The 27,407-nt window shown below is 37.7% G+C and overlaps 2 protein-coding genes across 6 annotated transcripts; one reads left to right on the forward strand and one right to left on the reverse strand.

Annotated features, from left to right (window-relative positions):
- Nucleotides 1-8,456: 8,456 nt before the first annotated feature.
- On the forward strand, nt 8,457-18,890 carry LOC110850857. Of its 2 annotated transcripts, XM_022098445.2 has the most exons (5): nt 8,457-9,193; nt 13,528-14,464; nt 14,579-14,647; nt 14,791-14,839; nt 14,991-18,890. In XM_022098445.2, exons 2-5 carry the CDS (start codon nt 13,544-13,546, stop codon nt 15,581-15,583), a joined length of 1,632 nt encoding a protein of 543 aa, XP_021954137.1. In that variant the 5' UTR covers nt 8,457-9,193; nt 13,528-13,543; the 3' UTR covers nt 15,584-18,890. The 2 variants fall into 2 exon arrangements, with proteins under 2 accessions (XP_021954137.1, XP_035708937.1); XM_035853044.1 differs by lacking the exon at nt 8,457-9,193 and having other exon boundaries at nt 13,020-14,464.
- An 83-nt stretch (nt 18,891-18,973) lies between these two features.
- Nucleotides 18,974-27,345, reverse strand: LOC110851128 (outer dense fiber protein 3). 4 transcript variants are annotated; one of them, XM_022098771.2, is made up of 11 exons: nt 27,175-27,345; nt 21,389-21,460; nt 21,106-21,144; nt 20,942-20,999; nt 20,733-20,803; nt 20,559-20,633; nt 20,279-20,346; nt 20,159-20,192; nt 19,927-20,069; nt 19,617-19,739; nt 18,974-19,544 (listed from the first exon to the last, which is right to left on the reverse strand). In XM_022098771.2, the coding sequence occupies exons 2-11, from the start codon at nt 21,456-21,458 to the stop codon at nt 19,467-19,469; spliced, it is 759 nt and encodes a 252-aa protein (XP_021954463.1). In that variant the 5' UTR covers nt 21,459-21,460; nt 27,175-27,345; the 3' UTR covers nt 18,974-19,466. The 4 variants fall into 4 exon arrangements, with proteins under 4 accessions (XP_021954463.1, XP_035708938.1, XP_021954464.1 ...); XM_035853045.1 differs by lacking the exon at nt 27,175-27,345 and adding an exon at nt 21,792-22,078; XM_022098772.2 differs by lacking the exons at nt 20,733-20,803; nt 20,942-20,999 and having other exon boundaries at nt 27,175-27,341.
- Nucleotides 27,346-27,407: the final 62 nt, after the last annotated feature.

Genomic DNA, 27,407 nt, shown 5'->3' on the forward strand with positions numbered 1-27,407 from the left:
ACGAATATATTCAAGTCTCCTCCTCACGTGGTGCACATTTTGAAATTCATAATAACGACGACGACGGTAGCTTGCTGGAGAAATAATACCACAACTCCTGATTATCCAATCAATACAAAGAAGAAGATTCACCACGCATTGCGTCAACCAGTTCACGATTTCAATCAACAGTTGAAATGCAATGCGTGTGGATAGCGTTATATTGTGTTCGAGGTATGGATGTACATATGTGGATAAGTTGGTCAATGTGCATATATGGAACTACTTTTTTATAGGAGAACTGAAATCCAAACGTTTATTAAGGCATGCGGACAGCCTCACGTTTCTCTTCTTGCTTGTCCAAGTAAGTAGGTCCATAAAATTGCACAAGAATGGTACGCATTTTGAATAAAATAATGGTTGTTGTTAGTATAAATACGAAGAATAATGCAATCAAAGCATGCACACATTGCTAAGCTCATTATTCGAATAAGTGACAAGATGAAAAGGGTAATTCGTACTAAAACCGAGTCTTTTACCTCTGCCTAAATGCGGTTTTGGCGTGCAAGATGTTGTTTATTTTTTTCACCTCAGCGTTCCCTCTCCCCTCGGCGAATGCATAGTTTCCATCAATCTTTAAATCTCAACAAGGTGGGGGAGACTACCCCATCCGTGGATGATAATGATGCTCTGCACAGGTGGGGATGAAGAAGGATGAATTGAAATTTATAATAAAAAGAAACGGGTCCTTTTCAACCCTACACTACACCAACATTGGTGGAAACACCGAGTCAAGTGCTGCAACCACGTTGATAAAAAAAGCTCTGCAGACACATGAGAGTCTTGAGCAGATTTTGACTCTAAGATGGGCTAAGAAGAGTGAGAGAGAGGACGAATAAGGGTGCAGGTGGAGGGGAACGAGGGGGTTGATGTACGTACAGGTCCCTTCAAGGTATTTCTCGCTAAGGCACGAACAAACTTCATTATCTGTCATACACCCTTCCTCATCCTCCTTCTCGCTCCCTTTGAATTGCTTATTTGAGACGACCAGGATTGCACTTTCTTTATCGTCTGCATGGGGAAAATAACACAGACAGTGGTTTAATTCACCTGAAATGGAGATGGAGAAATACTTTTTTTTACTGCTTGAAGGATAATAAATTCAAATTAGAATATGTACACGTAGTCATATAGCCCTCGGTCGGATACAGTTTTCACGGATTGATTGGCAGTTCAAACTAAATCGTCAGGATTGAACTCATGATCAAATCGTGAAAAATGCATGATCACGTCGCTAAAATTGATCGTTTTTGTACGCATTTTCATCAGAAATTGAATATTACGAAGAAAATCTGAACATTTGCAGGAAATTGAAGACCCATAAAGAATGTACAAAGGGTTTTCATCAAAGATCACTTACTCGTAGGAGGAAAAGGCAGCCAAAATTTCACAGGTGTAATCGACCCAGTGTGAAATTCATTTTGTGGTTAGTGCTGGATGAAAAGTATCCAACTTTTTATACGATCTTTAGCAACAGAGAGAGAGAGAAGGGTCTTCTTCTTCTTCGCCAGAGTATTAGAAGATTCTGTTGAGATATTCAATAGAAAAAGTCGATTGCAATGTACATAGTAATAGGAAAGAGGTGGGTATCAGATCAGTCAGTGGTGGGCAACATCATCGTCTGCTTATATCAAGTCTCTTTCACCATCTTAAAAAAATTATGGATTGCGTTGCACTTCTCCAGCGTTCGTGTCCTCATGGCAAACTTAACCACAAGGGACGAGATACAATGCTCCGTTGTTATGCATCCAATCAGGACTTCATTATAAATCCGAATTGATTGTAACCTTGGAACGTCATGATAAATATTGTTCAGCCATTTTAAGCAGCATGCATGTTAGTGCCAAGAAACTTGAAACACTGATATTGATGCCCTACGGGGAAAGCTTGTGGATCCTGGATTATCATGGACGACAGTGTGGTTAGCAAATAAGTAAGATAAGAATCCACGGATGGGTTAAAACTGATTATTTTTGTACAAACATCTATTTGCTGTATGCTGTGACTTACAAATCAACCATGGACATACGTACACACGTATTTCCTATTAAGTAGGGTTGTTTATTAAGGGGTTAAACCCATTTATAAGATCATTATGTCTGTCCTTCTGTCTGCCGGTTGGTCCGATAATTCGTGAACAAAACGACATGCAGACTTGACACTTGAAACCTGACTTACTTAGGTCAAGGGACAGACCAGATTAGAAAAGAAAATGGGCCATGTAAGTCACAAAGTCACGGTGCCAGGTGCCAGGTCATGATTTTCTTAAGCTAAAACGATATCATGTGAGGACTCGAATCAATTGTATTTTTAAAGACATATACAATGGAATTGGTCATTTTGATCTGCGGTGACCAGGTCAAAGGTTACATATGTTGAAAACATTTAAGACATGTAAATTTTAACAGATTTTAAACGGTACATGTGATATTCATTGTGACGCACGGAACACTGATTTCACCCCTCGGTTACATTTCTTGTAACGGTTTATTATCATTGACAACACATTATTAAATTTGACTACTGCTAAATCATAACGTTTTTTTACATAAAAATAGAAAAACCCATTATTTTCAAGTTAAAAGGCACAAACAGAAATCTAACCCCAATTGCAACTTGGAAGTAGGTAAATATTTGTTGAGGTGAATCACTCGAAAATATTTAAATATAATAGGATTTCTTTATGCAAATGGTTTAAAATTCCATTCCCACTTGGATTCCTCGAATTAGGTGAGTCTAATTTTATCGGTTCCGCTTTTGCAGTGTAATTTTTCAGTATGTAATTCAATCCCACATTCAATTATGTTTCTTGCTGGGGTTTGAATTCATTTCAATTTGCATTCCTTAAATGAGTTTTCATAAAACTCTCAAATTCCCCAATCAAATATCAGACGACCTATTTTAGCTTAAACCACGTAAGCAGCGAAACAACAAAGAAACACGTAAACAGGAAACTGGTTAAGCATTCAAAGTGCTAAAAGAGCAAAAAAGCAAGTCCAACTCGAAATATATTCGCTTGTTGACTGGATTCAAAGATTTTTCCAAAGCATTTATCTGTAAAAGTAATGGTCGCATGTTCACGTGAGAAAGAAACTACTACGCAGTTTACGCACTTTCAAACTTGACTTTGATCCCGAGGCGATGCAATTGTTTCCATTTTATTTCATGTCAGTATAACATGTACGTAAAGCCAAAAGATATACAACACACTTACCAGAGGTCCCAGCCAGAATGTAAACACCATTCAAACAAACTTGCAAGAGTCACATATTTGCATACATAACTCATTTAAATACATGTAAAAGTTGAAAATAGTTTTACGAACTGAAGACCTCTTGCTCAAAATTAAAGTGTTAATCATTATTTAATCTTATTGCAGAACAGGATTATTTAGGTTTGGTATTTCCTGACGCTTTAAGTTTTAACCATTATTTTATAAAGAATAGTATTTACATATTTTGAAGGAAGGGTAAATATTTGATGGGCATGTTAGTAACTAAAAAATCATGGTGGAAATAAAGTAGTAGTAGCAATGCCAGGAATTATCATCAAAACTCTTTCTCTTTATTGGCTTCCTTTGCAAACAACATGCCTGCCCTACTGAACCCCATCCTTCCTTTCACATAAATGTACGTAAAAATGCAGCCAAAAACATTTCGAAATGGTAAGAAGTTCTGGATTATCAAATCCCACAGGCTTCAGAAAAGTGAGGAATCGTGGCTTCGAGTAGATTTCCCAAGCTAGAAATGTCCGAATTCAAGACATGTTATGCACCTTTTATGAAACCACTTGACTGTAAAGAAGAAACTGCGATGGGTGAGATTAAGCAGTTCCTCCAGTTTACCAGTTGCGTGGAAGACTTTGCTCAATTCTCACGTTTCCTTCATTCATTATGTAAAATAAAGTAGGGCTAAAGTTAGGCCGCATTTTATTCAGAATTTGCACCCCTGATTACTTATAATTACACGGCAGGTTGTTGTTTGAGATTAAAGTGTCAGGGAAATGAGGGAGGAAAAAAGAGGAATGCATTTATTTATTTGTACGTGTAAGCAGTATGTTTTTCTCATAAACATGAGGTGAACTTCTTCTTACTCCAGCAAATCCTACAGCAGCGTTTCTCGTCCCTGCTCAACTCATTCTCGAACGAAGAATCGTCTTGGGCAGAACTTGAGCAAAAAATGAAATGTAAACTTAACCATTTTGAATCTGAATCCTGTTTGGAATGGAATGCTTTTCTCTGCTGAATATGTGCTAGTAGTCTCTCGTTCCGGACTTTGAATGTGAATGCGATGGTGGTGGTGGTGGTGTAAATGTGAAAATGGGATGCAATACTTATCAACACAGCTAAACCATTACCCAACCATCTTGCTTTTTATTATTAATGCTAATACGCTCAACTCTTAACTTTAACAACTTTAACAAATGTGAGTTGGTTCACTCCCTGGTTGGTTGGTACGCACAATTCTACGTGCATACGTACGCGTAAACAACGTGTTTTTTAGGCAAACACTGCTGCACCATAAACATGGAGTTATTAGGTTCCACGTATAAAAGTCTGGAAAGTTTTGCTGCTCTCATGCTGACAACTGTTTTTCGCGTATAGTTTATCTCTTTCTCAATCTAACAGTCAGAGATCTTTTATCTCCTGATTTTTACTGACAACTGTTCCTCCGGGACAAGTTGAACTTGAAGATTTGCGTGGATTAATACCTTTATTTTTACCTTCATTCCCATATTTTTAACTCTTCAGCTCCGCATCTTTATCCTACAAATTTTATGGTGTGCACATATCTGTCCGATATGTATGTAAGTAAGCATGTAATACCGGAAGCCGAGTATCTACACCCATCCATGCACTGCAATTTCCTGCAAGCAAGCATACAAGCACAGCAATGTCAATGTTACACACTGGCACAATAACAAAATTCATTGAGAAGAGTCAGTTGGCAACCGCACTAGTCGGAGCAAGGGTAGGTTATGTAAGGGAAGGAAGGAAGGCAAAAAATCCATGACATCCTGTTGCAATACTGACGATGCAGCGCAATGTGTATAGTTTCATACACTTGTACTCCTGCCCGTTACGTCTTTCTTCAAGAAGTACGACTGCAAACGATCCAGGATTTATTTGAAAATCCTATAAATAAATTCTCACCACGGTATTCCAGCCCATTTACAAGTTGCTGAAGTGCGAGTGGTGGTGTGCGTAGGATTGCAAGTCAGCATCTTAGAGTCTCAGGCCGAGTGAGAATTTTAGGATGTTTATGTTATGCCATGTTTTAAACCACGGCAAAACCAAGCCACGCACTGCCCATAATGCAACCCCATAATGAGACGATGGACGAAAAGAAAGAAAGACGTTCGTACACACGAGAATCAAGTTGTCCAAGTCCCAGCATTGCCAAGGAATGAATGTCGTTTGTGCATTGTGTCGCTCATATTTTTTTTTAGTCGCAGTGATGCTGCTGGAATTCATCACAGCGAATACTAATCTTTCTCGATAGTAACATTTCACGATTCCAGGTTCAATTTATGATCCTTCCAAGATACGTATTTACCTGGTTTGTGCGCTAAATTTTCTACTTTTGGACAATGTAGCACAGCTATTTATCAAGAATGAGTCTACAATAATGCAACGTGAAATTTATCGAAAAAATAGGTTCTTAGAAATGGATAAAAAATTGAGTATGATTGCATGTCAAGAAAAAATATTGACATTTGATAACCCTGCCAATCCATTATTGACGACAATCCGTGAAAACTTAGTTTGTTGTCGAAATGTGCCAACATATCTTCACCTTGCTTCTCAGGGGAGTAAAATTGACACTTGCGTTCACCACTACACGTCAACAGAAAGATGAGACGAGATGAAAATAATGATGGTGTCCAGTTCAGTCACGGGAAACTTTTTGCGTGAAAAACTGAAATATCAATAGCTCAACAAAATATTGTCTTCCTCCCTTGTACAAAAAAATCGAAAGCGAAATACAGCAAACAACTCGTAAAAGTTCTTTCCCCTTCCTCCGTCCGACTGTAACAATAGGCCAATAAGAAGGAATGTCAAACTCATGCACACACTGCTTCACCTGGAACAAAGACCATGTTTACAGATGGATTGACACACAGAAGATAATTTATCAACCAACATACAAATACGGGGAGATGGAAAGAGGTGAACTTTCTACCCGTTGAGTTTGGCCTTGATTTTTTATAGGTTGGATTGCACTTGAATTTATGCACAACCTACAAAAATAAAACAACTGCAGTTTCATGTTGTTCTTTTGTCATGTCTTAAAAAGCGATAATCTTTCGCTGAATTTCACGACATTTCAATCAAATCAGTGACTTTTTAAAAATTAGTCTCATCTTCCCAGCCTGATTTTCTTTGATTTATCAACACCTTTGTTGAAAACATTTCATTCACTAGTTTCTCTGCGTGTGTCATTGAAATGGTACTTGCCATTGCGATGCACTTTTAATAATCACTTACATAATGCAAACACGGAATCTTATGATACTACGGACTACCAAATGTCAACACACTAATGCATGAAGACATGCATTATACACTAATGTATGTATTTATGTACACTCTGCTAAATCATATGAAATGTAGTAAAGCAACTCTGTCCTACAATTCAACCACAACTTCCAGGATCATCCTTTTTGACGTTGACTGCGAGTCAGTCAATCAACCCCATCGAAATAAGTAAACACACGAATAATAAAGCTAATTCAGCCTGATGTATAATAAACTGGGCTATTGAGATAGAAGGAGAGTCATCTCTTTATGCAATGCAACGCGCCATCGTCCATCGCCATCGTGCATCGCAGTACCTGCATTGACTGAAAGCCTGTAAATGTTTTGGATCATCTTCTGAATCAAAATAAAAACTTCAAGGACAAGATCGCCGTCCAAGTTTCAAAGTAGTTCTAATCTCACTTGGCTTGGTTTGGTCTCCTTCTTGGCAAAGGCATCAAAGGGTTTTGTTGTTATGCCTGGGATGCAATAATATATTTACTATGCAATCACTCGTCCAGCGGCAGGAATGCATAAACTGGATACAAGTTGTTCTCTCTTCTTTCCTTCTTCTTAAACTCTTGGTCAGACCAGCACAAGAAAAAAATTATGTGTGTGTGCGTGCGTTCTTCCTATCCTTCTATTTGGCAACTGAATTAATTTATGCTGAACAACACAGGGCAGCTATTCAAAAGTGCACATCACTACCACATAAAATGCATACTTGTCCTCATCGGAACTGGCATGAAGGATACAACAATAAAGAATAAATGCGAAAGAAGTTGAAGTATAGCTTCAGATTTTAATGACATTTTATCCATTTTGTTTTTGGGTCATAGGGTAAGTTCACGTTTGCTACATATTTAGGTTTTCACTCCCCACCGCAGCGAGCGTATGGTTATCTATTTATATTTATTTAAATACAACTTGCTTGATTAAATTAACCATTTAATGAATTTCTAACAGAGATGATTTCCGTAGGAGTCAACTACAATTGCACAAGTACTGAATATGACCACTGCACATTGCACGTATGTTTCTACAACCACAGACACCCTCATCATCATGGATGAGGAGGAGACAAAGTGCATTCATTAATTCGTCGGGATGAGAGATGAACGAAAAAGGGTTGATTGATTCAACTGGTCTCTCTACATATGTACGTTTGCAGTATATGTGTGAATTATACATACATACATTACGCATGATACGCACCCGTAAATGGCAGTGCAGTGGGATCATCTCGAACTAACTAAATGCATTTAACTCTATGGTGCAATGGGCTGCATTATTATCAGTTATTTTGATCTCAGAAACCAGTATGTCGTCCATCCCTCTCGTCTTTCTGGTGGCAGAATAAAATAAAGGGTACCGTGTAGGAATGGCCAGTCCGAAATCTGAGGGTCTTTTAGGGGGCATTCACACTTCGCACTGAAGGGACTGCAAATTGCAACCTTTAACACGCTTAATGTATTGCAGACTCATTCTGGCTATGCTATTAGTATTTCGTTGTTTAAGTTCTTATATAAATAGTTATTGGGACCAAATACGCACCAGTAATGTGCACTTTTTGTCCTTCTTCCATGGCATGCCTTTTCTCCGTCGTTAAATGTGAAGCATACAGTGCAACATTATGAGTCAAAGAAACCAAGGTTTGTAGTATGGGAAGGATTTGAAGATGATGAGGCTGCTTCACATTTTAATGTTTTTTAGTGGACTGGAATGGCGTAACTGGGCGTAGATTTTTTAGGGGTTGACCTAGGTAAAGGCTTCGCTATGCTTTTCGGATTATATCCATGGGAAGGAAGGAAGGTTAGTTTCGCTCAATGTTAAGGGGACCCCTCAATGCCGAGTAGCCATACACAAAAAACTGACTAAGGGTCCTTTTCCTCAGTTTCATTTCAGCATTTAGGCTGAGTTGTCGATTCCCAGTTGTCTCTTCGTCCACATCCCCCCAGCATTATTGACTTTGTCTCAGAAAACGCATATTCCCGAATGGAAATATTTCCTCGCAATTCGTAAATAATTTGGCAGTGGGACAACAATTAACACTATCTGCCATTGAATTCGTATTAGAAAAGTGAGTACGCGAGACGATTACAACTGCTTGAGACGAAATTGGCCATTTTCTTGTCCACTGACTGACTCGCAACTGCACAAGTGAAGGAGACGCTTCCTTCCTCATTTCATAACCTAACCTAATATAAACCAAGTGATTGAGAAACGCAGCTTGTTTGAACACCATCCAGCCTGTGTGGTATACATATCAAATCCTGCGTTAAGAGCCAAGCAGTCACTAATGATTGTGTGGAACCAGAGACAATTCCTTAGGTCAAGTGTTTGCAGAAAAGGTTACTTGCTGACAGCAAGAGTTGAAACTCGCCAAGCCAAATTTTACCAAAGACACGAGCTCTGGCTCACCTAAAACCAGCACTTTGTTCTTGTATAGACATGTTCTTGTGACAATCAGTAATACGTACGTAAAAGGGGACAATAATTTTCCAGTCAGCTATGAATTCAAGCCTCCTGCTCAATCCATAGAAGTTCAAGAAGAATTTGCCAGGTCACTGATTTCAGCTCCCAGCAGAGGACAAAGAGGGAACTGACTTATCGCTAATTGGCAGAGAAACATATCAGGTTCGTATTACAATTCATCAGTACAATTTATCACATCAATGATTACGATACGTACATATGTATTTGCATAACACAAATCTCTGTGTGCACACTAGATTCAAAATTGCTAGCGATAGATCAAACAGTTTTGTTGGGCTCAGGTCGAGCGTAGCATATGCTTCAAGGCTCATAACGAAGAGGCAGGAGGCTACATAAGACTGGACGAGAAAGGGTTCCGTGCTTGGTGGTGAATCAAGGTCTGACAATTGTAGGGACATTTCCATCGTGGAGAAAAATAGCAACCTTGGCCTTTTAATCGAACTGATGATACAGAGTGCATGCATTCATGCGTGTACGTACATTTGTATATCTGTACTGCGTCTTGCATAACATCATCCTCCTGCGTCAAGCTTTCCTTTGATGTATTCGAGGAAATATTTATTGGCTGGTTTTCAACATATGGCATGAAAATAGGTTTGAAAACATTAAAGATGTCGTGTTATCAAAGTTTGCCTACAGTTTTGTGTAAATATATGGCACTGACGGCCATTTAGCCATTTTCTTGTTATTGTCCCTTTTCTGCAGTGGAATTTTCAGGGTTGAAGGTGAAACAAGTTCAGACAAATTTCCAAATAAATAAATAACTTGTATTTTTCTCCTAAGTACCAATGTCATTATTTGCTTTGTTATATGATGTAGCAATGCTGTGTGGGAATTGAATCATCGCAATCGTCATTGCAATGGCAAACGAGCAGCCAATAATAACACAAAGTGTGGTGTTGATAAAGCCCGGAATTTTTCAACAATTAGTAGGCGATAAGTTTGCCATACCGGAGACCTGATAGCAGAGCACAAATTACGATGGGAGGTTGTTCGCATGCAAACTTTAGCTTAATGCAAAATACGAAACCTAATTAGCAAGAAGAACCTCTACAATTTCAAAGTTAATGATTTAAGAAATAGTAAATTAGGAATCGCTACATATGCATGCGGCTGAGATTAGCTTGCACTTCCTGTTAACGTCAATTCTACACACGGGATCCAGAATCATCATCAGCACTCACGGTTGTGCATACTAATTGCTGAAAACCTATTTCAAATAAATTGCACTTAATGCTTCTTGTTACATTGGTAATGACAAGTATACGAGGAAATTTTTTTGTCTTGTTTTTTACACAAAATTTCATACTATGGAGAAAAATTAGTAGTATTGAAACTTTCCAAAAATCGAACTAGCTAAAGATATACATAAATTGGATAAATCACCACCACTCACGGTTTGACGTACTCGTTTATTTAGAGCCCACTTGATAGGCTTACGCATATTGAGGGGAGGCAGGAAAATGCATAATTACGAGTGAATTTGTTGTGCTATGTGGAAAATGCGACAAATTTCTTCTTTATTAATGCAATGCCAATAGTATCGGATTTTTTCATGTAAACGGATTGGACGAAGTTTGAATATGATATTAATTAGAGGCCCTGACGAATTTCTTTGTTTGACCAGCATGTAAGTCATACGTATTTATTTTGTGATGGTCTGATTTGTCAAAACCACCACTTTTTAATTACCTCGTCTGCTCGTCCATAGGTTATTTAGGACAAAGTTTCTGGCGACTTTTTTCCCGAATATTTTTGTATACTCATTTTTACAGTCGGTCACCTCTCCTAATGACGAGACGGGACTTAAATGTTAAATCAATTCTGTCTCTTTCGAATGCGTCAAACAATATTACACGATTTTCGCAGTCTTTCCACTAGGGTTCGCCGTTTCTCTGTACTAGATACACCCCTTCACTCTCCTCGCATACATACATGTATACAAATATGTGTAACACGCACATTTAAACATTTAGTTTCTGAATCTTGGTTGATTTGATGGGATGTTAATCGCAGTTAAACGAGTAGGGGTTCCTTGCGCATTGCCTCTTGCTTACTTTTAATATGCTGGTTGTTACACATGCACATGGATGAACGAAAAAGTTACATATTTACTTACGTTATCACTGCCCCGGTTGTAGATCACTCATTCTTCACTTCTCATAAAGCATGAAAAGAAGCGCATATGTGTGACATGAGATTTGGCTGGCATTGACATTGGATTGAATGTTGCTTGCTTGGCTGGTTTATTGGTCCACTTCCATGAACTGATCGTATTCTTGGTGATATCAAGTCTACGATATGAAGCTCTTCGAGCCAGTCATTGCTGCATCTTTTTTAAGGTTGCCATTTGTGGGTCAATCATAAAGAGCAAGGGATGTGACATGCAGTGTGTGGGAGCTTGATGATCCTGGCGTAGCAGAAGATGAGCAATTTTCTGTAAGTTAAGCAAGCCACGTAAACCATCGGGTTCAAAAACTCGCTACGCCATTCCTGGCTACGTTTTGTTTTGAAACGCTAAGGAAGGATGGAAAGAAAGTCGATCTCCGTTCCATAATATCAACAATGAACGTGCGTAGCTCTGCAGAATGCGTATAGTTGGCTATATTTGGAAGCAAAAGTTTGTGTCAATAATGTCCCTAGCAAACTTTCCTCCGCATGCAACCACCACTTCCACCACCATCCGTGCAGACCACGCTAAGACGAAAATGTAACCCCCAAAATTCCTCCCCTCCTCTGGCAAATCATTCCTTGCTTCTCTCTCCTCCGACTAAAAACTCCAACCGAGCTGGATAACTGCAACATTGCAGTATTAAGCCAGCAAGAACACTGGCCAAGTGATGCATAAAAACTTGGAGTGCGTATATGTACGTATAGCGCAACATACGCGTAAATATTATGCACGCACTGCTCCTACATATCCACGACACAAACTACTCGAAACCTCTGTAACCAAGTTTTTCAGAGAGCACGAGGAAAGAAAATGCACATATTTCACAATGCACAAAAACAATAAGTACGGTCTGAGTCATACAGTTATTTAGTTGGTGGGAGAAGCAGGAAGACGCTGAGATATATATATATCCCTCCCACCCCTCATCAACAGCCCCCAGTTTTTCGTAGATTCGTATTTCGTACCCTGCAGCTCTCTCACGCAGAAGAGTACTTTAAATGGGTTGCGGATACCTGAAAAGCTCCAACTCTGACACTGCAATTGCAGTATTTTTATTTATTACAAAGTTGCAACCAGGTCAAAGGAATGAAGCAGAGGGTCGTTCGTTATGCCTCTTCCCATCTTTTCAAATGGCATGGGATGAAGGAGAGTTGCATGCATTGTTGTCCTTGGAGTTTCCCTTTTGCGGAGGAGTGCATGAAATCCTACCCCAGCAGAAACTTGCCACATACATATTTTCCACCCAATCCTGGTCTTCTTCTCGCTTGTTTATTGTTGACAAAATTTAGCAGAGTTAGTGGTAGGTATTTTGTTGTTGGAGGAATATATGGATGAGGATGTAGAGAATTCAAACCTGCCATAATCCCGATAACTTAGTGCAATATGGTCCAAACTTTGAGGGTTTGCTCAGCATCTGGTCGTTGGATTTAGTTTGGCATGGTATCGAGTATCGTAAAAAGCATTCGTTTCGTTTCGTATAGGTTGCAATGCTGACATTGCAATGCTTGAAAAACCTTTAAAATACGGCTATGTCAGGAGGACGCTGCTTTTGGGTTGATGCACTTACTAACAAAATGCAAGCAAAAAGACCTTTTACATCCGAATACCGCAAGAAATTTGAACGGATGGATTAGTGAATAAGTGAAGGTTCTGCCATCCTCCTCTTTCTTGCTGATATTCTGGCTGCTACGGTTCTCAACCGTGCAGGGGGTACTTATTTATGTACTTGTCCTTTACTTTACTTTTGCTGTAAAGGTTCGCATGCACTAAAAATATAAGTACGCGTGATGCATTTTTCATACTCCTGTTCAGAAATAGGTTGGCATATTTTTCCCGATTTTATCCCTGGCACTTTTTCGCCCCTTTGCTGATGGGAATAAATGGGGAAGAAGAAGTGCATCAAACTACTACGGACTTGGACTTGAACCTGGTGTGGGCATCATGGAAGGGATAACTCTTGCCATTGCGAGAAGACCCTCGCCATCCTCCAACCAGCAGCTTCCTTTGCACGCACACAAGGGTTAGTTTGGCAGAGTGGGGATTGGATTGTAGTGAAATATCCATCAAACACAACCCCAACCGAAACTTGCCCAATATCCATGCTCACTTTTCTCCAAATTGCAACTCTCTTCTTGCACCAAGCAGTTTCTCCATCATGCGCACAGTCAGTTCACTGTCAGCTTTGGCTACGACAATACCAACTGGAGTGCTGCTCATCATCACACACGCAAACTCTGCTTTTGCATCATCACAACTCGCGATTATCAACCACAACACCTCATTTAGTTGTTATCTTTTCTAGAACTCTTGAGCAGACCATGGGTTCCGGAATTCAGCAGTACTGTCTCCGGTGGAACAATCACCGTTCCAATCTCCTCCTCGTTTTCGAACACCTCTTTCAAACCGAAGCTTTCACAGACGTTACGCTCGCCTGCGACGGGTCATCGATAAAATGCCACAAAATGGTCCTAGCCGCTTGCTCCTCATATTTTCAACAACTGTTCATGGAGAACGATTGTCGTCACCCGATCGTGATATTGAAGGATATCAAGTCCAGGGAAATTAAGGCGATTCTCGAGTATATGTATAAAGGAGAGGTCAACGTGGCGCAAGATCAGCTCGCAGGACTGCTAAAAGCGGCAGAAACGTTAAAAGTCAAAGGACTCGTTGAGGATAATCATAACGTCGCAGGGACGGCGACTCCCACCCCACCATCGCAAAGTCCTTATCAGTCTCACTCACACCCACCTTCCAGTGTATCTTCCAATACAGAGTTTCATTCGACTCCAAACACGACAAATACGTACTCAAAGTCTAACAATTCAGTCCCCACGACTCCGAAGTATGTCCCAAACGACTCTCCAGTTTATGACGCCCAATACAACGCCAGCAGTTATCCAGATAAAAACTCGATCCCATTTCATCTTTGGCCATCAACAAACAAATTGCCATTGTTGTCATCATCATCACCTAAACATGCTGGGAGCAACAACTATGATAATTCGCAAAATGAACCGGTCCCACTCAAGAAGAAGTTTATGGGACCGAACAAGGACACTCCAATCTTGCGAACGGTTTTGGGACACACGGCACTGCAACAACACAATTCTATCGATTCTCAGTCTCCCAGTCATTATCAGCAACACCAACAGCCCTTGTCCAATCAAAATACACCTCCGTACAAAAGCCCCTACATGCCAGTAACAACAAACGGTCCTACTGAACACAGTAACGATAAGGTGAGTGAGTGTGGGAGGGAGATGATAATAGAAATTTGATCGACAGATGTTTTTTAGATGATTTCTTTGTTTGCGGTGGTAATGTAAAGCAAAATTATTTTTTGATTTTTCCAGATGAGTAGGCAGCAGGAATCACCAGATAACTACATGGACGACTCGATTCGAAGTGTGGAAAGCGATAAGGTGAGAATGAACAGAAAAATTATACCTATGTATTTTTAGGAACAAATAGAATTTGGGTTCTCCTCATGTGTGTTTGTGCATTGTAAATGATGAAGTGGAAGAGTGTGGTTTTTATTAATTTTATTATTATCTTATCTATTTAGGTTCTTGAAGAGAACTCGTCCTTTTCTATTGAGGATGATGCCAAATCAGGTAATGGGAGTTTCTACAATATTTTGTCTAATATGCAAATACTAATACAATGCTAATATACTTACATGTGTGCTGTATAATTAGTTAACTCGCAGACTATTCTCTTGTTTGTTACAACGTTTTATTCACATGGAATCATCGTATCTTGTAGGTATTGCTACTTACGTTCCTGGACAAAAACCTGAATGGAAGCGATACAAGCAGTACACACGCAACGACATTATGGCCGCAATTGAGGCTGTAAAAGGCGGAATGAGTGCCCTTCAAGCTGCTCGAAAGTATGGAGTCCCATCTCGAACTCTGTACGACAAAGTAAAAAAGCTGGGCATAACCACCAACCGTCCATATCGAAAAGGAAGCTTCCCCATGTCGCCATACCAAGGCATGAACATCAAAAACGAGGATGCCGTGAACTACATGAAACATGATGATAACTCAAACAACTACAGTCCGGAGGATCTTCTTCCTCTGGACATCTCGTCAACCGGGAATGGCAGCACTGGAAATGTTGGAAACGGGTTGGAAGGCGACAGCGATAAGATGGATTCGGATGCGGGTTGTAGCGTTAAGCAAGAAAACAGTCCGCCCATGGATGGTGACGAGAAGGACGATTCCAATCACATCATGATCAACGAGGATCATCACATTATGCATATTGAGAACGGTTCGGAAATCTGCAGCAGCAGTTCTCCTCGTGACAGGGATCCGTCTGAGCCGGAAGAACTTCGGTCGGCATCAGAATGACTAGAACGAAATGATTACCTACACTCCCTTTCTCAACGCTTATTCGCAAACTGACTGGTAAACCTAAAGACTGATTTGCCACAGGGGTGGGCCTAATATTGCAGACTCCAGCAAATGCGCATTATTTTTTTCATGGAATCTGCATTTTCAATTTAGTACCCAAAATTGTTCACGGTTGTGGCATTTGATTGCAACCAGAAAGAAAACAAGTCAATCAATGAGAGGCAATGAGTCAATTATTCCAATATATATTCAGTTTAGAATATAAAGTTGTTATTTTTATAGTTTTCACAAGATCTTTCGACCTACCAAAAAAAGAGGAGTATAGGCAGATGGGATTTTTGGCCATCAAATGGGCTTTTGTTAATATAAATACAACTCATTAATTTATAGAATCACTGATTCAGCAGAATCCAAATTGTAAACTATAATACGTACGTATTTTTTGAGACTGATGTCTGCCACTGGCAAATGAGTAAGCTTATCCAATGACGCTGCAGAGTAATTCCGTAAATTTCGTAATTCATGTACAAGCTTAAGTCTGACTACAATATTCGTAAATACTAATTATTCATCATTATGTAAATTAGAACTTAAGAGTTCAAAGTGGGTGTTCATATATTTAATTTAGAGTTCAAATGATTTTTATAAGACTGCGTATTCTACATTTACCCACACACAAAATAATGCTGGGGTCCACCTCAATGTGTTCATTAATTAATAAGGCGAAACAGGACGTGTATTTACGTAACAAGTGGGAGAAGGAATGTGTGACTGGTTACGGTGCCATCAGTAATAACGCTCCGTGAATGATGTATTTAGATTTATTTTAGGAGAGCTTCAAACTATACATTGTGCAAAGAGATTAGGCAAATGTTTACTATCGTAGGTAGGAAGGAGTTAATTCTGCACATACATACATACAGATTACGACGTGACAAATAGTTCATGTTTTTTTTACTTGTCTCTTAACTTGAATCGAAATCGAAAAAAAAACTTATCTATTTATGCAAAGTATTTTCATCTAAATTTTCCAGAAATACTGGCTCAATTTAAAATACTGTAACAGACTCAAGAATACTTTTGTTAAGAAAATGTATCCAGAGCAAAATTAAAATTAGTATTTTTGATGAGAAATTCAATACAGAAAAAGTAATAATAAAATTATGAAGAGTAATAAAATTACACTTCTATTTTTTGCAAAAAGTAATAAAAGCTGGTTTGTGGATAATTTGGAAGGGTAGTTGACGTAGGTAGGTTTTCTAGGTATACATAGTTTAGCTAAATAACTAGGTAAAAAATAATTGCATAAATTATTCTGCCAGAGCTGGGAAGAGTACAGATCTGAACGGATGTAGAGCAATGAAATAGATTATAGGTTTATGTAGAGTGTGTAATGTAAAGCTCAGTAATAATCTTACGATCTGATATAAGAACAATTAGGCGATTTGAAGAACTGTGAATGAATGTAAAGGATGCACAATTTACATGGTACATTATGATACCGTAAATTTTTTCAAATTTCACAAATGTATCCAATTCTCCAAACGATGCCTAATAATTTGTTCGAGCTTTACATTTGTGTACAGCATTAAACTTAGCATAAAAGTAAGCTGCAAGGTATGACAATAAACAAGATTGCATTAAATGTGCTCCTTGTTGTTGGTTTACCTGCCTCGCCGTTAATTTTAATGTATCCATATTATGAAGTTATTTATTCTTTTTGATATTCTTATAATGTTCATTTATTTTCATATTGTTATAATCTTCCATGTCTTCAGTTCTTCCTGTTACTTAGAATAATGTAGTATTAATGAAGAAACATAATATTTAAATATATATCCTGTATGTATTAATAATAATGCTACATACCAAATGTACCCATTATTACTGATGAGGTTCAGAGCCAAGATAGCTACAAAATGTATAAAGTATTTCTAAAACCCTTAGCATTGTAAGTTTCTGTTGCAATATTATTGTAGTAATTATTAAGCTAAACGTACCCATTCGTACGTATGTAATATGCACATTGTTGTAGAAAAAGTTGGATCAGTTTAAATTAACACTTTACATAGTGCAACGGAATCCGAGTCATTTTAGTGATGAGATGCAATCAATTTTTATTCGTTAATTTTGCTTCATATTCCACTAACATAGAATACACGTATTGTAAATTATAATCATGCTGAAACCGATTATTTACTAATAAAATAGGTATTGTGCTAGGTCTATACAATAAGTAAGCACCAACCGTATATATATTTAAGACTTTCTCATAAGAAAATCTGTCACAGTTCGGAAATTATTTGGTCTAAAAAATGTACTCGTAAAAAAATTGGATTACAACTGTAACTCTTTTCATTGTTTGTTATGTTTCTACATTGCTGCTTCATATTAATAACACGCCACAAAATGTTATCATGATTCTCCTTGAAATTGTTACTTTAATATTATTGCTATTATGAGGATTTATAATGGATTTTATTTACTGGGAAAACGTTACATATGCAGATTTTCTTTTGTGTCGATGTAAAGTTGCATGGCTGCCGGTGAAATTAGCGACAGGAGCCTGGAAGGCTGCAAGATGATTATTTTCTCATTGCTATTCAGCAATGACGAGAATGGATTGAATGGTGTTATCTGTAACCAATGACGAGTTTAGGTTTTAGTTGATTTTAGTATAATTTCAAATTTACTTAGAATGCATGCAAAAACCAAAAGGGGTAACATATTGTATCATTCATTTATCCTAATTTATACGAAACTACTAATATTTATTGCATCCATGTTTTTGATTAAGTTCTATTTGTGTTGTCATAAATTGTAAAAATTATTTAACGATAAGTTATTATAATTATCATTATTATTATTATTATTACAACCCTGTAATTCAAAGACTGGCAAAGACTTCAGAATTTTATTTATAAAAAAACTGGGTCAACGCAGACAACAACTCTACCTCAAAAGCAACCAATATCAACACAATCATACGTGGAATTAATCAAGTGTTTCCGTATGATAGTTTTGTCTCATGTATTTTATTATTTATTGATGAAATGGTTATTCATATGTTAATTTTATTTATATTGTCCATTTATTTGTTGAAATCCGTCTTCTTCTACTACATACTTTATTCAGAGACTGTCAAATATTAATAATAATGAACTGTGCAGCAAACGACGGACAAGCAAAAGAATAATAACTGAACAAGACTGAAATCTTACAAGCTAATTCAATATTTATAAATAATTCTCATTATAAATATTTTTAGTTTCTGAATAAGATAATAAATCTGTCCACTCGGCTGGAAAATTGTTGGTTGAAATTTCAGTAATTTTTGCATGAAAGTAATGCATTCCATGAAATTAAATAATTTTTAGGTAGCTATTACTTTAAAAAACACATTATTTATTTTCCAAATTATAAGAAATACATACACCAGAAATTCGTTAATTCATTTGATGTTAGCTCAGTCAAAATGATACATAATTCATACAGAATTTAGCAATGTTACATATATACTTATATAAACAAAGTCCTTTTAATTAAACCGAGATTAGTGAGTATCTGACGAACATAAAAAATGACATCGAAATTGGCAAATTTCTTATTTCGTCAAAGGTATTATTATGATTTAGTGAATTATTAGTTGTATACACGAACAGCACACATTTTGATCTTTCATGATGATGATAATTCAGATAATTTTTGATCTTGCAGATGATGATTTACTTTACGTGCAAATAATGTATCCGAACAATCTCAGTTTTTTCATAAGAATCACACATTTAACAACAGAAGTATGGCAGTCAATATATCATCGTAATTTCTCGTTCTTCAAGTCGATGGATACGCATCTTTGTAATTTGGTTTGTTTTCTTGTTTAAATGCTCTTCAAATTAGCTGTGTATGGAGAATGTTTGATGCCGAATGTATGAGCTGGTGCTGGAGACATGTTTACCTGGAGAGGAAAGTTTAAAAGCATTTGTTTAACGTTCTAAGGAGCAAAAATGATGTGAATTTTCTTTCTCACTTTCTCCGGGGAGTGTGCACCTGGCCCAGGTTTCTTGGTATCGTCCGATGGAAGCTGGGTTCGAATACTGAGAGAATATGCAGGCGCTTTCTCTTTCATGGCATTAAGACTTCCAGATTCATACTTTTGAATAAAATAAAACAAAAATGTTAGTGTTTTTTAGCTATAAGTAGCTCAAACTGATATCAGTTTCTTTGCATTTCCGCAAGTACAATATACTCGCAAGAGAAAAATTGAGTTCGAAGGTTTTCGTACTTCTTCTCATGAACTTTTTGCTAATAAGCTGTGGTATTCATATTCTCATATGTACCTTTCCTGGGCCTGGATTCGTTACTCGTGAGTCCACAATTTCCTTTCCTCGGCCCGACATGGTATAAGCAGGGGCTTTCTGCTTGGTTCCTTCGCGACAATTTCCATTCCCAAGAACGGACGGAACGTTGTAAACATTTGGAGCTAAGATTGATTAAGACTTTAATAATAATTCATGATTCCAGTGCACTGGAACATAACACTGCAGTGTTATGAAGCCTAGGACAACTTACCTGGAGTATTGCTCTTAATTTCGGCCTTTGGCTTCTGCAATGGTTAAAAATAGTTTATACATTCCAGGAAATATCTATTCCAACCAATAATATTAACTGTCATATAGGAAATAATCTTACGAGCCCAAAACTATATTTTGGTGAATGGTCCAAAATCTTGGCCTCTGCCTTTTCCGGACAGTAAGCACCTAGAAAGAAATGACGTGTCAATGACTACCAGATACAATTTTAATTTCTCTCCGATTTTTTTTCGAATGGACTTGTTTTTGCTAGATTCATTAATGCTGTCACGTTTAATTATAAACTTGAAAAGGTTCAAGTGTGCCATCAATTACATCGTTTTTGTGGTTGTGTTAGATGCGATAACTAAGAAATAATAAATCAGTAATCAATACCGCACCTGGGGCTGGAGTCACAAAAGATTTTGGTTCGGCGTGTCTATAATGCATGGATGCGGACGGGGCGGAAGATTTTCCTAAACAATTGAAAAACATGTACCGGATGAGAATACGTATATCATGTTGCCATATTTTGGTTACCACTAATTTATTAGCTCCCATACTAAACCACTTACCACGACTGCTTAAGCCCATCACATTATAAGTACCAGGACCAGGTCCAGCGTAATCTGTTGTGTCACCATGTCTGCCCACCATACAAGCGTTTGAATTAGCGAAGAGATATCAATGCAGGTGAAAGAATATTAGTGGCCAAATAGCTTGTAATTGCCGCTACGGAAAATATAAGCCCAACAACAAGCAAAGTTGTTACCAAAATAGTCACCTATTTCCAAATGTAAAGCAAGGCGAAGTACTTTTCCCAGAGACATATGGCTTTCTCCCTGCACAACATAATTATTCCGATACCAGGTTAATAATTTTTGTTATATTGTTGTAGCTGCCAAAGCTGGGTGTAACCTGTTATAAATGAAATCATGTCCTGCTTACCTATCAGTCCGGGTAATGTAACCCACGCAGGTCCAGGTCCTAATCACAAGCAACATTGTTAATTAATACCATACATATTTAATTAATAGTGCTAGGAGACTAGTAATTATCTCTCCGTAAGAACTTGTATCGTCGTTGAGGATGCAAAAAGGCCAACTGGATTTGTTGGTAGTCGCATTTCTTACATGTTCAACATTGGCATGGGAGAGATGGGAGAGAAAGGATAAAACTCAGGCTGGACTTTTTGCATCTTCAACGACTACATGTTGATGCTTTAAATTACCACTGAATTCTGCTGCAATAGGTCCACGTCTTTTAGTCGGGGTCCAAGGCCTCTGTGTGATTCCGCCCATTTCTGAAAACCATTTACATAACGTCAGAATTTTGAACTTGTATTTTTTAATGCATTCGTTAATGAGCAAATAGTGACATTGACACCAAATAACAAGTCATGCACCCGGCCATAATTTTAGTATTAGTATCACCTAAAACATTAATATCAATCTTAAACCCTTGCTTGCTTTGAGTTTAGAGTAAGTGGATTGACGCAAATAGGCCTCATTTTAGCCAAATTTGACTCATCTACATACATTAGAATTACTTTGTGACGATGAAGTCTTATGTAGCGATAAGTTTGAGATTGATTTAAACAAGAAAAAGAATAAAGCACAATCCGGTTATCAGACCTGGGACAGTCCTTAAATATCTATCACCACTGGGAGCATAATCCTCGTTTTAAATGGAATACACTGAAATCATGTCCATGTCAAAAAACAATTCTGCGAAGATACACACACCCACAGATACATGCCCACTTTTGTGCAACACACGTACAAATGACATCAAATAATTTAATGGTGTCTTGGCTTGTCCACATTTAAACAGAAACTCGTCTCACCATTTAAGCCAGCTCAAATTCATTATCTCGTTGGAAAGCAAAGTCATTGACAGTGATACACATTCAAATGATAATTATTATTACTTGGTTTATAACCCATCTCCGTGAGAAAAAAAAACTGGGAACGGGCATAAGAACAAACAACAAGTTAGAGTGGTTTAAATCAAGCAAATATGATTATCTCTATTGAACAAATAGGGAATGCACAACTTGAGAAAAATATAAGGGTTTATCAAGAACTAACAATGACTAGATTATTTGCATTAAATACATTTTTGCTCTCGTCACCAGTTCCAGTCAGATGTCAAACAATGATCAACATATAAGTTGTGGTGACTTGGCATTGTTTTACTGAAAGTTTTGTCACGTATCAATAAGATGAACAGTGACAAATTCAATTGCAATTTGACATCATCATATTTACAAACTGCCAACCAAAATTGGAATGAAATGTGACAGGTTTTGTATCGTTTTTTGTATAAATATTGAATTTGAAGGACAATACTTTTAAAAAGTTTTTAACAAAATATTGCAAAGGATTAATAATAAAGCTCGAGTGAATGTACAGCCAAAATTAGTAGACAGCACGTACGTTCGACCATATCGCAAAGTCATGTGTGCAACCAAAGAACTTTGTAGTTAATCTTTGCATGGTTCATTTGGGTGTCCATGTCCGTTTGTCAGGTTGTGGGCGTTGGGGTTTTGTGCTGAATGCGATCATCTTCGTTAACAATACGAATGACCACCAAGCCAACCAAACTACCATTCGAGTTCTTTGTAGCAGTTGTAACATTTTTGGTCAGAAAGAGATCTGATTTGCCAGCCGTGTAAAATTCCTGTCTAGGAACGAAGCACTACTATTATGCACACATCCTATATTCGTACAACCAACTTATTAGTTGGTAGTGCCTACTAAATCCTACTACTCCCAATCATTTGCACCTTATTCGCTTTATTCTGTGGCCAGTCGTCAGACTGATGCAAAATTGAACGAAACACTTTATAAGGAACTATTAACAGGGTCAACCTTCACTCTTGTATCAGTTTCGACAGTTTCGAGTCCAATAAACAGCGTCATCGCAATAAGGTTTACAATTATTTCGTAGTCAAGTCGAGGTTTTTCAGCTAGTAAAATATGTAAGATTATTCATGGCCCATGGCCACCCTACATAAACTACTTGAGACACTTATTATTAACACTTTGAATCTAGTAATTACTTATTTATTGCACATGTGCATGAGTAATGTGAAACCGTATGTAAAGCTCATTTACAATTCTCACAATCAAGTGTAAAATTTTTCGGACTAAAATTAATAACTAAAATCTCATGTAATATAATCAATCCATACATATTCATGCATGTAGACACATAATGAACAAGTGGTTTCCTTCAGCCACTGATAATTATTGAAACTGATATTTGAATTATCGTCAATAGATCATCGAGACTTATTGTTCGATGCCAATCCTGTCTCGTTTTTGATACACCACAAACACGAACAGGCTGCCACTACTAGTCTCACAAAAGCCGCAACCTTTCATTCTGTTGATTTTGATAAGTGAGTGAAGGATTATTTATTTATGGTGGAACAACTTCAAAGCATCAAATCATAACAATCAGCCGTAAATCATAGAGGCGGACATCAATACAATCTTATTGCAAATTTTGGCCGGCCTCCTCCTCCTCTCATTCGCATCTGCTCAGATACCACAAGAAGTAACTACCACCTTCGAGATCTTCCTTGTCGAGCCTTTCTTTCCTTGACATAACGCCATCACTCATTCATATGCAATTTTTTGTTCCGTTCTACTCGCACACATTATTACTAAATAGATGCGATGAAAATCTTCAAGTAATTAATATTGAGAAATGTCCTACCAAACCTTAAATCAAATAATGTGATTATACAACACAATACTTAAATGTCGGCGTAAAAGGACAGTAAATAATTTGAATTTGTGACCGATAGAGACGGAGATTTTAAGCGCAAAAGTGCGTCTTTTCTAACATAATCTTCACGGAGAATGGAAGTCCGTGACGTTATGTTCAATTAACAAAAGTTATGAATATCACATCACCTGGCAGGTGTGTAATCTCCCATCCTGCATTAATCTCAAATGTGGCCATGCAGTCCAAAAGTATTGGGTGACTTACTGACTCAAAAGGAAGAAAATAACCACATTTCTCATCTCATGAAAAAATTTACTCTTTCAGGGCTAAGTTGCGCTCACGTAATGTAATCACATTTTGGATGGGAGGAATAATAACGAAGAAGACTTTACAAACCAAAAGTTTTAAATGCTTTGAGTTAGCGTTGTAATTTGTCACAACGTGGCTGACATGTTGGCCAAGAATACTAATAAAGGTCGCATGAAAATGGATAACATTTTTTCAACCATGCAGCTGGCTACCATAAGCTCGATGATTATATTACTCAAGCACATAATCATGATAAGAGTGCAGCAGAACAACACAACCAACAATTACGAGTCGTCCAATAAATAATATTCCTTCTGAGAAGGAATATAAAGTTTTGATTTGTGTCTCGTGTGCTCAAATTCAATTTCTTATTTGGCTTTATGTGATATTCATTTTTAACCTGTTTGTCCTCCTCGTGTACGATTCACAATTACACATTATTTCTTTGTATTGTATGGAAATTATACAAGCACAGACAATAGAAATTGACTTGTAACCTAACGCCATGATGTCCTCCAGCAGTGAGACGAAATATGACAAGTATTGTCTTGGGTAATTAGCACACTTTACAGTCTTTTAACATTTGCGTTAAACACTTAGCTTTGCTAATTACATACATCGATACACACCGACACTGATTTTCACAACTGTGTAAGAACAAATTTCTTAAGGGATGCATTTCAAAGTGTAACTGGACAATTTAGCAAAATATAGGTAACTCACGATACACTAAATGTATGCAATTTTTAGGAATTTATCCAATAAAACGCCCTCTCGGTTTACATATGTACGCACTGCACAATTCACAACTTTTTTCTCTTTGCGATGAATTAAGGGACACGAAGTAAGTAGAATCGGAAGCTGTAAATAGAATAGCGATGATTTGTGTGGCCTGCGACAGGAGAAAACAAGTGCGAATTGAGCCCGAATTCCATCACATTTATTCCTTTATACATACATATCTAAGTACCTACGCATCGAGCTCGAGCCTAACCTGCTAGTTGCCAATACTTTGTACATGGAAGGAAATTGCTAAAGTTGTGATTGTGCGTAGCAATCTGCCAGACAGCCAGACATGCACACGGCGTGTGTACCTGTGACTGCCTGGCACCGGGAGAAAGTTGCAGTCATCGCACTTTCTACTTTCTCCACTTGGCTTATTATCATTCTCCGGGATGAAATGTGTTGCAATTTCTCCTCTTTTCCCATCTATAACTTTGTCCATTATAACGATAGAAATCGCATCGATCACGACATGGGCATATTTCGACCTGTGCATGCATAAGTATGAGGTGAAGATTGGTGGCGTTGTGTACATTGAGATCAATTTCATTGATTAGGTGTCACCTTCCATTTGCTCGAAAAACGAGGATATGCATGCATGCGTGCAAATCACATACATAACCAACGACTTTCTTTACTTGTGTACTCATGCATATCGTAATTTTGTGGAGTAGTCGTTTAGTGCGAGAGTGAATGACATGACTCGTAAATACCATTCCTGTTCAAGCATTGTGCCGGCCTAACATGGGTGACGGAATGCAGGTGCTGAATATGCAGAGTGGTTTAAATGCACCAATTTTAATCGTTATGTTTTCCCCTTGTCATAATAATTGAGTAAAAAATGTGCATACAATGGGATGAATAGTCGTCGTCGCCAACCGGACAAATTTGGTTACGTGGGGTTGGGCGTATCACCAAAATTTAGATCCATCAAAACTCATCCTCTTCAGTATGACTAACTTTTTTTCACTACATATGTGCATGCATGCATACGTACTTCAGTTGTAGGACTACTTGCACTCATTCTTGCATGGCGTGTGGTGGGTGAGACGATAATTTAACTGGCTTAAACTCGGAATTAAATGCTCCTTAAAATTATTTAAATTTTGCTGCTTATTAATTTCGATGCAGGTTCAATCGTACATATTGGTAATTAGCAGCTTATACCAATAAAATACAAATTAAATAGACGATTAAAATTACAAGTGAGCTATGAATTTTTAAACAAAAAAATTGACCGTGAGTTTTTTACTCGTGATTCATATCTACAAAGATCAAAGATGGTTGGTTTAAAAATCTATCATAAACACCCACACAAACTTCCAATCCAATTCACTCAAACTGCAGTTTGAGACAAGTTACGGGGCTAATTTTTTTGTACATTTGTGCCCATCATTGTTTTACTTGTTATTAAATGAAACAAATAAAAACCTGGATTACGAGATTGTTCCAAGTTGATAAGAAACAACTGGGAAGACGATGATGGCTGATGTGAAACGTGGACTTGTGGTGTGTGGGATTCTCGCATGCTCTGAATTTGATGTTCCATATTATTATTACCATTCTTTTGAACAAAAGATGGTAGAAGGCAATTTGAAATTTTAGCACCAACAGCAGAGACTCTTGTGTTACAAGTCTGGTATGCCCATACTCAAAAATCATGATCCAAGAGTACATACACTCTGCTAAATTAGTTGGCATTTATAATTTACGGTATGGACTTATTTGGTAACACTCTGCAGTTGGGGCAACACTAACATTTAATCTTCTTCAATGAACAATGCCCCTTCTGCCGTGATGAATCATTAACTTAATACTGAACCTATATTGTATATCACACGTGAATTACATTTCATCGTCTTGCACTAACTTTCATGTAATGTTATCCCCTTTTAATGATAAATACAAAAGCCATTACGTTCATCTATTGCGCAATGATGTTGGAAAATGAATTATTTAAGTGTCCATTGTTAATCGCTTGTCAACTATTGGAACACGGCTTGTCAAACTTGCTAATTTTAAGCATCACCCTCAATAATGGATTAACTCAGGACTTTTTATGAAATTGCCGTGTCAATGAATACCAAATGAATTGTTCTTATTTTGCCAATTTGAGACACAGACATTTCGGAATTATAGAATATATTTCTATGCAAAAAAAGTAGTATTTGTGTGTAGGTAGCTTACCTTAGTCTAGTCTCAGGACACTGCAGTCTCACTAAAATTACAAGGAGAGGGGAGGTTGATATATCACGGGAAAACTGTCACAGAAACCGTATCGGCGAACCAGGAGAGGTGAATGTGTAGCTTGATGTGGTGTGTGCGTTGAGACGAAAATGAGACACTGAGCCTGAATGGAGGAGAATTTCATGGAGTGAGACAAAGACGTGGGCGAGGAGTTGCATGAGATGTGCGAATAT

The sequence above is a fragment of the Folsomia candida genome, unplaced genomic scaffold (assembly GCF_002217175.1).
Source record: "Folsomia candida strain VU population unplaced genomic scaffold, ASM221717v1 Fcan01_Sc006, whole genome shotgun sequence".
Taxonomy (NCBI): Eukaryota; Metazoa; Arthropoda; class Collembola; order Entomobryomorpha; family Isotomidae; genus Folsomia; species Folsomia candida.